The sequence below is a fragment of the Canis lupus genome, chromosome 15 (assembly GCF_003254725.2).
Source record: "Canis lupus dingo isolate Sandy chromosome 15, ASM325472v2, whole genome shotgun sequence".
In the NCBI taxonomy this organism is placed as follows: domain Eukaryota; kingdom Metazoa; phylum Chordata; class Mammalia; order Carnivora; family Canidae; genus Canis; species Canis lupus.
Window position 1 is genome coordinate 36406816 of NC_064257.1, and position 13050 is coordinate 36419865.

Sequence of the window (13050 nt, forward strand, 5' to 3'; positions counted from 1 at the left end):
ATTTCAGAAGGAATGTGAAAGAGTCGCCTGGCCCCTGAGGGAAATAGAGGGAAGATAGAAGGGCTTCAGAGCAGTGGTAGAGGCTCCATTTGAGGGAGTTGGTGACCATGAGCTTGTGAGTTCTCCATTAGTGATAAATTATCCTCTCTTATTCGTTAAACAGTGGAGTTCTAATAAGAGTGTGATTCATCCTGGTTATGTTCTTCTTTTCTTGATCATATCTGTCAAACCTCTGGAGATCTCTCGATTTGGGATCTCTAGCTCAGAATGTGATTTATATTATCCCTTCCATCCTAAAAATGATGGGCAACAAATGTGAGAAAACGTCACAAATGCTTATTATCAAAAATGTTGACTAGCACCTAAGGGATAAGAAAAACATGCCTAGCAAAATCCTAGACCTGTGTGACCACTGGTCTTATAGATAGTGGATGTAACATGTCAGAAAAGCACTTCGGCAGGTTGTTGTTAAAGCTACATTTGGAAAGGCAAGATGGTTGGTGGTGGGACAGAAAGGAAGGTACGTAGGGTCAGGCTACCATGATTATTTGGGTTGATTCTCATGGTGGTGGAGTTATAGTCAGTTTGAGCAATGACTATAGCAGGAATATTTGAATGGATAAAATCTAAAAAATATTGTAATGGCAGTAATAATGAATTGGGCCAGGCCCTATATTTAGCACATTATAACCATTAGCTTTTTAAATTCTTACAATTTTAGGAGGTAGAATTATTATGCTTACATTACAGATGAGAAAATTAAATGTTACTAGTAAGTAGTAAAACCATGATTCAAACTCTAGTCTGTCTGATTGCTTGGCCTGTATGTGCTCCACTAAACTACCTGACCCGTTCACCATTTGTCCTCTTGCAAGTTAGTCTTTCCTTTAAACTGATAGCAATCAGAAAAATTTTGCTATACATCAGTGGTCATGGGGAGACAGATACTTTATTCTTGACTTACTGTGATAAGTATGGTAGTTTTTAGATATCCTGCATTCTAATTATAAGTTTTAAGCCAGTATCATTAAAATCTTGGCATCTGATTTACAGCTCTTTATTAGACTCTAGGACCTCTGTGACTAGGAGCATCTTTTGGCCCATGCTTTTGGGCTTATTTGGCAAACTTTTAGGATGGTGAATTTTTTTCAGTGTACTGAACTCAGATCATTAACATGTTTATAAGCATGATGGGTCTTATGTGTATTATCATGACATGTTTACAATACTTTTGAAAGACCAAGTGAACTCTTGCTGGTTTCCACACCAGATTGCTTCTTTAGAACATCATAGATTTTCTTTTGGCGTAACAGCATTGGGCGGTAATGCTTGATACGTTTAATTCTTCAGAACAGATATTGTAATGCTCCAGTGCCTATGAACACTTGATGTTCTCATTATTTAACAACATTCTATTCTCCCTCTAACTATTTAATAATGCATATGTATTTTGGTATAGTCTCTGTAGGATGTAGAGAAGTGAGAATACCTCACTTTACAGATTATTTTTTGTATGGATGAGTAACTTGCCTGCTTGATAAGCTTCACAGGGGAGAGAACTATGAATATGTCTTTTATTGTAGCTACTTTTGCATTCTGTCTAGAATCTGTGTCTCGAGTTTTGACCTTATCAGTATTTAAGTTATCTCTGATAGGGTTCTTCAGTCTTCCAGTATATTGGAATTTTCAAATTTTCAACCTTTGGCAGGTGTGTTTTCTTATTGAATCTCATGGGCTTTTGGATTGATGTGACCAATTGTATAGATAGCAGCAATTTCAGAGAGAAGCTCCCTCTTGAGACAGAGAAGTAAGGACGGGCCTCTGCCTCGTGTGATAGTCACAAAATCACTGGCAGAACCCTAGTTGGATTACAAGAAAAAAAGGTTTTCTAGAGTTTGAAAAAAAGGAAAGAACAACAACAACAAAAAACAACAAAGTGAAATACAGTTTATGAAAAAAACAAGGAGGAATAATTTATAAGGGGATATTTGATACAAAGTAGCAGGTTGATTGTATTCAGACCTCACATTTTAAAGACTACAAACATCTTCTGTCCCTCCTATCCTTCTGATTACCCCCAAATACAAGCTTGCCTTTGTGAATTTTTATTCCAGAGTGAAATCTCCATGAGAGCAAGGTGTGTATCTGTTTTGTTATCTCTTCAGTGTCTAGCATAGCACCTAATACTGTTAAGTGCTTAATATATATATATATATATATATATATATATATATATTTTTTTTTTTTTTTAAATACATGACTAACAGCCAATATGTTATATCTATTGGATGTTTACTCCCTGATAGGCACTATGCCTGACACTTCACACACAGGTTAAAACAATAACCCTTGGAGATAAATATTATCATCCCAATTTTAGCAGAGATTGGAAAGTTAGGGACTAGAGAAGGTAACCGATTATCTTTAAAATATTGATAGGTGAGGGGCTCCAGCTTCTGCCTTTTCCTTTGCTTTCTTTGCTTCTTTCCCGGATCTCACTATTTAAGGAGAAAAAGATAAAAATCCAAGCTCATGAATTCTTGTAGGAAAAACAAAAACAGAGCAGAATCCATATCATCTCTAGGGCATTATGCATAAGGGTAGTGGTGGGAGGAGTCGGAGCATGCCTTGTCTCTTTGTCTGGATCATGCAGGACTGTGCATGGGTAGAGGAGATAAGAGGGGAATTGAGGGAGCAAGATAGTGGACAGGACAATGAAATTGGTAGGGTAGAAGAGAGCCCCTGGGAAGTTAGTAAGAGCTTCTGTCAGCTAAATATTTGATTATCTTAAATGTGTGATAGGCAAGTGTGTCAAGAGTGAGCTTGCCAGGGGGGCAAATGGTTCTCAATGTGGCCATGTATCTGGTTTGACTAGAGCCTCCAGTATTTCTAGACATTTCAGTTTGCTTTGAGGTAGATTGAAAGATGTTTTCTCTATGGCCATAGAATGTAACTGTGCCATTTATTCCATCGGGACGTCCCTCAGCTCATAAGGACCCCAGGCTTCTTCTCTAATTATCTTTTCTTAGGCTTATTTCTGTCCTATTCTCAAAGGTTTCTGTACTTAAATTAGCAGGCCTGAATCTAGATCACTGCCAGTTACCCAAGATTTGATGCCCTCTGGCAAACTATTAGGGAAAAGTACTGGACTTGAACACTGGTTGTCTTTTGTGTCTTATAAGGGTTTAAAGTGAGTTAATGTGCCCAAGTTCACTTTTCCTCCCTTTTAAAATGTGAGTAATATTCACCTCTACTAGTTGGGGAGGTGCTGTGAGAATTAACTGAGATTAAGATCTATGTAAGTGATTATTAATGATGTTTATCCCAGCCATTTAGCTTTGAAAACTTGTCATTCATTCATTTAACAAATATTTATTGAGCACATACCACTTAATAGGCACTATTATAGGTCTGGGTTGATAGCAGCAGACAAAATGGACCAAAATCCCTGCCCTCGTGGAACTTGCAGTCTAGTGGCAGGAGACAATCAATAAACAAACAACACATAATATGTCAGAAGATAATGAGTGCAATGGAGAAAAGAGAAATAGGGAAATCAGGATCACTGATTTAAATACAGTGATCAAGGAAGGCCTCCTGAGAAATTAACTGTTAAGCAATAATCTTAGGAATAGGTTAAGTGCCTAAGGTTAAGCAATAACCTAAGGAGCTGAGTGAGTGAGACATAAGAATATCTGAGGGAAGAATGTTCTAGAACAACATGAACCACTGGTGGGGGTTTGTAGAAGATCCTTTGGATTGCTTGGATTTTTTTCCCAGTGAGATGGGAAGCAAGATCATTGGCCTAGAAAGGACAGGGAAGAGGTAATTCTTTGCCACATAGCCAAATAACCACTTTTTTTTTTTTTGTCTCTTCCAACATTGGAACATTCCCTGCATCCTTTTCTTATTCCCATTTCTATCATCCTAGTTGAGTTCAAATCACAGTATCAGTCTTGTGGACTCTCAGCCACCACCCTCTGTCTGTTGCAGTCTGCTAGCTCTTCCTAAAATACTGCTTGCGTTGTGTCTACCTGCTCAAAACCCTTCCTCTTCCTGTGCTTCCTCTTAGAAAGGATGAAGGCAACTTTCTAAGGGGTGAGGGGCTTCAGGTCTCTGGGAAGCCCTCTTTGTTCAGTGGGGGTGGCCATGTCATCTCACTGCACCCCGAGTCACCACCCTGACTCCTGCTTCTATGCCTCTCCTTGTACAAAACTGGTTCTGTGACTTCAGAGAAACTACCAGACTTCTCTATGCCTTCTTCTCCTCATCTGTAAAACGAGGATATAACGAACAGTACATACCTTTTATATTGTTTTTAGGATTTGATGAGTTTGTTACAGTAAATTATATAGAATAGTTCCTGGTGTAGTATAAGTAGTATAAGTACTCACTGAGTTTCAGCTGTTCTTATTCTAAAACTTCTTGCCTCCTTCTTCCCAAGCAAATCTTCCCTATCCTCCAAGACACAGCTAGCATATCTTCTCTCTTTCTTGAGCATCCTTTCCTCCCTGTTGCTGATCTCTCATTTCTCTTGCCCTCATTTTGGCACCAGGAACTCTCTGTTAATGTGAGTTTAATACTCCAGGGTCTGAATGCTTCATCTCTTTAGCTAGACCATACCTCTTGAGGGCAGAGGGGCATGCCTGTTAACCTCTGTACCCCCATTCCCTTGCAGGTTGCCATGCTACTCTCAAGTAGGGGGCCATCCACCTGTTCAACCTGTTGAAGAAGGAAATTCCTTTGTGATTTTTTCCTGCTTTTTTTTTTTTCTGAATTATCTGAAGCTTGTATTTCTTCCTTCTTACGGGACTGTTTCACGGTGTATGGCCGAAAATCTGTAGCCTGGTGCTAGGGACCATCACTTCCTCTCCAGGGAACCTTGAGGCCACTCGCTGCCAATAACTCTTCTTTCCTGCCATTTCTCAGGACTGTTTTTAGTTCTGCTCCCTTTTATGGCCTCATCTTCCTTTCCTTTGCATCATCCAATATTAGAAACCTGTCTTTCCCTTCTCTTAAGAGAGCACTTATCCATCCAAGCTTCTTTGTTTCCTACTTTCGTTTCTTTCCCAAGGCACCTCTGCTTTGAAGAGGCTGCTGAAAAGGGGTAGATTATTTCATCTTTTATGATCAGCAAAAGAAAAAGTAGGAGGCTTCATGAGGAAAATTGGCAAGATCTAAAGTTATTTGCATTTCATAGGAATCAAAAGTTTTCTAAATTTTTTTTTCTTTTTTTAAAGAACTTTCAAATATACCACAAAAATTTGATCTGAACGTTGAAACACCTGCTGCAGACCTGGGGGCTTTGAATTTAGCAGCTTTAGTTTGGAACCAAGGAATTCTCTGAATTAGAAAATCTTTTGCTACTAGTTGGCTTACTGCAGCATTTCATCCTCCAGTACTCTTCTTTTTCCTTTCAGAATACAGCCACGCCAAAGAGCTTGTCTGTGTGCCTGTGGACGTGACAGACACTTTGAGATGTTTTAGAGAGACCTTGGAAAAATCCAGATATCATAACAGATCAATCCGACACAGCAGAAAATTGCTTTTGTTATTACTTGCCCAGACACAAGGTAAAATACTTGCTCTATATCTCTTGCTCTTTATTTATGGGGGGAACACTATTCTGTGGATCTACCATATTCTGCCATAGGTCCCTCCTTTCCCCACCTCCCTGTCCTGCTGCCCTTCACTTGCTGCTTCTTGTCTAGTGGATCATGACCTCTCTCACACACTTCATTCCAACCAAGGACTGTCTCACTCATCTGCTTTTATGTTTCCTGTGAAACTAGCATACTCCCTTGAGTAGACACAAAAACAACATTTGTTATTTTTTTGGACTCTGTGCATCTACATTCTTACCCATCTCTTCACAAGTATGTGCTATAGTCTTTTAAAAAATTTTTTCATGAGTAGATGACTTGATTCACTGAATTAACTAGAACCTATTAACAAATTAACAATTAACAATTAACAAATTAACAATTGTTAATTAACAATTGTTAATTAACAATTAACAAAGCCCTACTTTATCAGTGTTGAGGAAATAGATGCATTTTAATATAAGCATCAACAAGACTTCTTATTAATACTGTAGATTTTGATCTTAGAGATTTCTTTTAGCTTAAAACAAGATATTCACTATCATTGGTTACATCACATTAGTTTGTTTTTTTCCTTCTCAACAGTTATTGATTTGTGAACTCAATCAAAGTAGGTTTTTGAGTTGGTTAAGTGGTAACCCCAGAGAGGAAGAATATACTCAAATTTAGGTGGGGAAAATCCTGTCTTATTTATGTTTGGGTTATTAAAAATTTGTTTAAAATCCTAATATATGTTTGTGATTCTTGCTGTTCAAATTTATTGGAATAATAAAAATAAGCTTAAAGCATAAACTTAAATTAACAGACTTAAAATAATTATAGTTACTAAAAACAGATTTAAATGTAAACTTAAGATGCTAGTATTCAGTGAACTCGTATTTCAGAAATTTGACCAAATCTTGTTTTTACAATCACTGACAAATTTTATGTATGTATACATATATATATTTATATTTGTTTTTGTTGCTGCCCCTACTCACCCCAAAAAAAGCACTTACTATGGCCTGTGCCCATAGTTTTTGGTTGTATTGTCTATAGGCCCACATTACATTAAATTAGCTTTCTATGTTATGTATAAACTTCTTTCAATTATGGTATATATTAATAATGGTTAAAAAAATAATGGTTAAGGGCATGAACAAAAAAAGCAAATATAATTCCTAAGAGTGGATTACACTGGTTCACCCTGAATCTCACCTGGTATTAAAATATTCTCAGCAATTTATCCCCAGTCCTCAGGCTACAGACTTCAAACTCTACATTAGCTTCTCTTCCTCTGCAGCTTTTGAGTGCTTCCCCTAGAATAGTTTTACTTTTTTTCTTGTGTGTTCTCTGATCTTATGAAGAGACCAATTCTTTCCCATTTCCCTCCTTAGGTCAGAACTAACTATGTGTTGCTTCTATCCCAGAGGTCTCTGCCCCAGAGGCAGACTAACATCTTACTGTTGGAAGCCCTTAAAAAAAGGCAAACCCAAACCATGTTAACGTCCAGCAATTCCCCATGAGAAGCAAAGCATTATTTCAACATTACTTTCTTTCTTTTTTTTTTTTTTTTAAAGATTTTATTTATTCAGAGAGAGAGAGAGAGAGAGGCAGAGTCACAGGCAGATGGAGAAGCAGGCTCCATGCAGGGAGCCCAATGTGGGACTCGATCCCTGGCCCCCAGGATCACACCCCGGGCTGCAGGCGGCGCTAAACCACTGCGCCACTGGGGCTGCCCTCAACATTACTTTCTGGCACAATAACAGGTATAGAGCCCGTGCACATGTACCTGAGTTCCTCAGAAATCATACTAGATACTAAATTTAAGGAAATAATGTCTGTCAAACTGCAAAGAAATCTCAGCTATGCACAGAATTTTTCCTTTTTTCTTCCTGTCCATTTCTTTTACCTTTCCCCTCCTCATCAGCTTCCCCTCTATCTCCTTTTTAAATTTCTTTTTTGAGTGCCTAGGTGGCTCAGTTGGTTAAATGTCAAATTCTTGATTTCAGCTCAGGTCATGATCTCAGGGTTAAGTGATGGAGCCCTGCATCAGATTCCATGCTGGTCTTGGAGCCTGCTCGAGATTCTCTCTTCCTTCTGTCAAGCCACTCCCCTCACTTGCTCTCATGCTCTCTCTCTAAAAAAAAAGTAAGTAAATAAATAAATAAATTTCTTTTTTTTTTTTTTTTCCGTGAATTTAGGAGATAGAGGAGGAATAAGCAATTCAAAATTTACTACCGGAAAGGTGGAATTTTGCCTGGGGACAGAAGAGATGCATATGCCAACACCCCCCAACCTCTCTCAGGAACACTTCAGAGTTTTTAGTTCAGTGGAGAAAAGTAAACTTCCCTATTCTCAACTGGGACTTGTAATTTCCTCTTATTATAAAACTATTGGTAAGATTCATTTCATTATATATTCATTTTCAGTAGCATCTTGGACATTAATGTTGAGTTTACATTTGAGCCTGAAATGCCACCTTTAAATGTCAGATGAAAGAGATTGAGCATAAAATCTTGTAGGCAGTGCCAGAACAGTGTTGGGATAACACTTTCAGTCTCTCCCAGTCTCCACGTTCCCAACTTGGGCTGTCAGCATGCTGAGGTTTCCACTCTTCTGCTCATCACCCTTTAAGTGCATCTGTGAACCAATTGTTGGAAAGTGGTCACTGTTGTGTTCTTTTGCTCTGCCCTAGCTAATCTCACTTTCTTTGTCCTTCTGTTTGATGTGGCTCTTCTACAAATTCAGCAGTATATACTCAATCTGCATTGTAGACCCAACATCCCCCTTTTTTTGTGACAGACATTTAGTAATATCCCCTTTACCCCCTGAAAAAAATGTATATTTAATATAGTCTCTCTACACATGTTCTTTAAAACAATAGATAATGTCCTAAATATAACATAAAGGATAAATAATATTGTTTTATAATAAAATAATCTATTTGTGGCAGTTAAATGCTCAGGCACTAGAAAGTATAATGATGCAGTTAGAGGCTCATATCCTGTGTGTTGAATCACCATGAATGTCATAGCTACAAATACAGCCTGAAACAGCTTTATTGTATCGGTGCTGCAAGTGCTATCAGCACTGTTAATTTTAGTGATGGTGTTTTTCTAAAATGGCTAATAAATCTAGGTGCAGTACAAAACAAAGCACTACAGTGAATGGTTGCATTTCTGAAAAATTCAGAGAATTTTGAACACATACAAAAATGCCCTATTTATATGTAAAAAATGAAGTTAGAGATTAGACTTAGGCAATTGTAAACAGGTTTCTCACTGTTTTCTTCACTGTAGGGGGAGATTCTGTGTGTTACAGGCTATCCAGTGTCTCTGGTCTTCACCGACAAAATGCCAGGAGATGTCCTCTTGTGACAACTAACAAAACTTTCCTCAGATTTCTAAAATACCCTGTAGGAGTCAGTACTGTTCTCATTAGAAACCACTGTTAGGTTTGGTTTGGTTTTTGCTATATATCTCTGAATTTATGCACTTATCAGAAAACAAAACAAAATTTAGATGCTATTAAAGGTGTGCTTTTTTTTAAGATTTTATTTATTTATTCATGAGAGACAGAGAGAGAGAGAGAGAGAGAGGCAGAGATATAGGCAGAGGGAGAAGCAGGCTCTGTGCAGGGTGCCTGATGTGGGACTCAGTCCTGGGTCTCCAGGATCAGGCCCTGGCTGAAGGAGGCACTAAACTGTTGAGCCACCTGGGCTGCCCCCCCCTTGTTTTTGCATTTGGGTAAAGGAAAAATTTGATACACTGTGATCTTGTCACATTCCTGCTTAAAAACAAGCACTTCAAGTCTTCCTATCCGTTATAGAATAATGTACACATTTCTCCACCAGAAATTCACTATCTCCTTCTATCTCCTTCTTTACACTCCCAAGAAAACCATAGTCCAGCCACCCACGTCATTTCCACATACACCCCACCCTTTCTCTATAGTGTGCTTCTTCTGAATTTCTCTTCTACTCCACCTCCACCTGCCTGACTCTTATTCCACTCTCTCCATGTTTCCTATCTCTTAGATCCAATCACTTTCTCCACCATGTTCAGGTGGAGTATCATTTGTTTTCTTTCTGTATATTATCAGGAGAACTGTGAAGGCAGTATTCACTTGCAATTTGCTTATTGGCACATTTAAGGAATGATGCCATTTAAATATTCCTGAGAATACGAGGAAGATATTTTCTAAGAACTGACATTTGTTCTTTTACTTGGTTAAAAATACAGATGTTCTCCAAGCCAGCCATCAGAGAAGTCTTAAAGTTCAGGCATTACATGAACTTGGAAGCCTTTTCATCTTTGCTGAAAAGAAAAGGTAAATTTTTAGTGGAAGTCAGTAGAACAAGGGAGAACTTTTTTGGGTAGTTTGTTTGAAAATATTTTTAATTATTATGAAAAAAATATTGTCTTTCGTAAACTTTAGTTCTTTGATAATATTCCATTGCTACATTTTATTCATCAAATGTTACCTGAAACAGTTATAAGCAGCAAATGGTATAGATTCATTCTCTCACATTTTAATTAAAATACTTCTTTAATGCACTTGTTTTCTCTTTTGGAAGATAGATTTAATGACATAGATCTTGAAAAACATGCTGCTTGATGCTCTGTTTCTCTTTTAGGGCTGCTTTTAAATGTTGGTGTCAAGCTCTTGATGAAATATTCAAATCAGAAGATGTGCTACATAAGTGGAAAGAGTTTGGTACCTCGTTCACCAATGCCAGCAGCTATTCAATTCCAGGTTCCAAAGATTATAGTGAGGAATTTCTGTCAAAAGTTGGCATTTGGGGATGTTTGCAAGGAGCGGTCATATCAGCAAAGATAGCACAGTGAGTGTGGCAATGGAGTGAGCTTCCCTTTGTGGAGTGCCCCCCTGTGCCATATAGAGTGCCGTGCCTCAGACACATGGGATTCTTAGCTGTGTCCATATCATACAAAAGTAGACAGTTTACTTATTTGTGATGCTTATTATCTATGATCATCTCCTCTCCCTCTTATGGGTTTTTCCTGACGAATCCCTCACTGCCCACCCTTTACTCTATCCTCTGGTTCTCAACCTCAGCAAGTTCAAATCCGTCATCATTTTTAGCTCCCATGGAACTGTTTTGTACCTACTGCTTTATTAGTCTACCCTGGTGGCATCCATCAATTTTACTCTCTCTCACACACTCTCTCTCTCTCTCTCTCACACACACACAATTTTAACTTGGTTTTTCTTTTTTTTTTTTTTTAAATAATGTACATACTGTCGATTTTTTATTAAAAGAAATATGCTTTGATGTACTAAAAGACAAAAGAGCCCCCAAAACCCCCCACCCCAGCCCTATTCCCCAGAGTGTGGACCTCACATGGGCACAGATCTCTGCTTGTTCACCAGTGTATCCTAAGTGTCTGGCATGGAGTTGGCACTTAATAACTACTTGTGGAATGAACAAATGAGTGAGTGAACAGTTGATATGGGATCGGTATGGAGGCAGGCCAGCTTGAGCCTAATTCAAGAGTCTCCTACTAACTCTGGGACCCTTGGCTCGCTACTCATTGTCTCTGAGCCTCAGTGTTCTCATTGGTAAACTGTGGTGGCAAGAATTGCATGACATACTCTATTAGTTTGCTAGGGTTGCCATAACAAAGGACCAGTTTGTGGGGGAATTTATTGTCTCATAGTTCTGGAGGCTCAAATACTTAGATCAGTGTGTTGGCAGGGTTAGTTTCTTTTGAGGCCTTTCCCTGCTTGTAGATGGCTGTCTCCTTGCTGTGTCCTTCTGTGGTCTTCCCTGTATGCATGTCTATGTCCTAATCTCTTCTTCTTATAAGGATATATGTCATATTGGACAAAAGCCCACCCTAGTGACCTCATTATAACCTGTTTACTTCTTTAAGGACCTATCTCCAAGTCCAGACACATCCTGAGGTTACTGAGGGTTAGGACTCCAACATATGAATTGGGGCGGGCATAATTTAGCTCATAATATATCCTGTATTAGTTTCCTAGTTCTGTAACTAATTACCACAAAATTAGTGGCTTAAAACACACAGATTTATTATCTTACAGTTATTGGGGTCAGAAGTCCTAAAATTAGTGTATTGACAGGGCTGTGGTATCCTCTGAAGGCTCTAGGAAGAATCACTTTCCTGGTGTTTTCCAGCTTCTGGAGGCCTCCTGTACTCCTGGCTCATGACTGCATCTTCTGTCTTCAGGATCAACAGTCTGGATTACCTTCCTCTTTCTCTCTCCCATTTCCTCTCTCCCTGACCTCTGCTTCTGTGTTCACCTCTCTTTTTCTGGCTGACTCCCCTACCTTTCTGTCATAAGGACCATTGAGATTACATTGAAACTAACCTTAATTTTAATCACATCTGCCGTCTCTCTCTTTTTTTTTTTTTTTGCCATGTAAAGCAATATATTCATAGGTTTGAGGGATTAGTAGGTCATGGATATCTTTGGCAGGAGGTGGGAAGCATTATTCAGCCTACTACATGTAACCTATAACACGTGACATATGTGAAAGTCTGCCACAGTGTCTTATACCTATTTAGCACTGACAGATATTTTAAAGACTTGAATAATGTGAGAAATTTAAAAAGTATGGAAGGAGTAGAAGGAGTAGAGGTACAGGTTTCTTTCACCTCTCCAGGTACATTTTTAGCTTATCTATAGGGTATGGTGGACAAAGGCATGCATAGTATCATGATCTATAGAGAAAATTTAAAAAATTCTATAAGTGGAAAAAAATCTAGAAGGAAATTAGCTAAAATGTTACCAGCAGTCATGTTTGGGTGGTAGGATTATCAGTGATATTTCATTTTGTTTTTTATGTTTTTTTATGTTCTAGATCTTATATAAGAGTATAGCACTTTTAGAATCACAAAGTCTTTTAATTTTGGAAAAGCTGTACTAGCGATGTATTTATATAAAAGTATTATTGGAAAATTGTCCATGAATCCATTTATTTTTGTGATACTTATTTAGATTTACCAAGATCTCGGAGGTTGACAAGAGAACCAACTGTTGCATTTTGTCTGCATTACTCTTTCAGGTAACATTTTATGTATATCTTCTTACAGTAGCGACCATTCAGTTGGGGAAAAAGAAGTGCAGTGGTTTATCATAGTCATAAATCTCACAGGTAGGAAGATAGCACAGACCTTGATGAGAAATCATGAGTCCACCTTTCCTTCACTGGCTAAACCCCTGTGGTTTTTTCACCTTGAATATTTAGCAGAATCTCTTTCTCCTTCAGACTCTGGAAGGAGTTTTGCAGATAAGGAAACTGAGTCTTTCATCATTAGTAGGACTGTGTTGTTAATGAGATGTGAAGCCAGTTTGTTTGACTCCATATGGTGGCCTCAGGTTACCTCATCTCTAAATAAAGTTTTGTTTGATTGTACAACGTGAAGTATACCATATAATGAAAGCAAGAAATAAGTTGAAGACTACAGAACTAGATTGT

General features: G+C 38.2%; 1 protein-coding gene across 13 annotated transcripts in view; it reads left to right on the plus strand.

Moving 5' to 3' along the window:
- Nucleotides 1-13050, plus strand: part of CFAP54 (cilia and flagella associated protein 54) — a 291046-nt gene that overhangs the window by 158465 nt on the left and 119531 nt on the right. For all 13 annotated transcript variants that reach the window (XR_003133016.3, XR_003133013.3, XR_003133014.3 and 10 more), the window contains 5 exons: nucleotides 5421-5573; nucleotides 7787-7981; nucleotides 9827-9914; nucleotides 10222-10428; nucleotides 12570-12636. Coding sequence is in view for 9 of the 13 variants with exons in the window: in XM_025438907.3 (XP_025294692.3) it covers nucleotides 5421-5573; nucleotides 7787-7981; nucleotides 9827-9914; nucleotides 10222-10428; nucleotides 12570-12636 (710 nt within the window). In the remaining 4 variants the exon portion in view is untranslated. The remainder of the gene's footprint in view (nucleotides 1-5420; nucleotides 5574-7786; nucleotides 7982-9826; nucleotides 9915-10221; nucleotides 10429-12569; nucleotides 12637-13050) is intronic.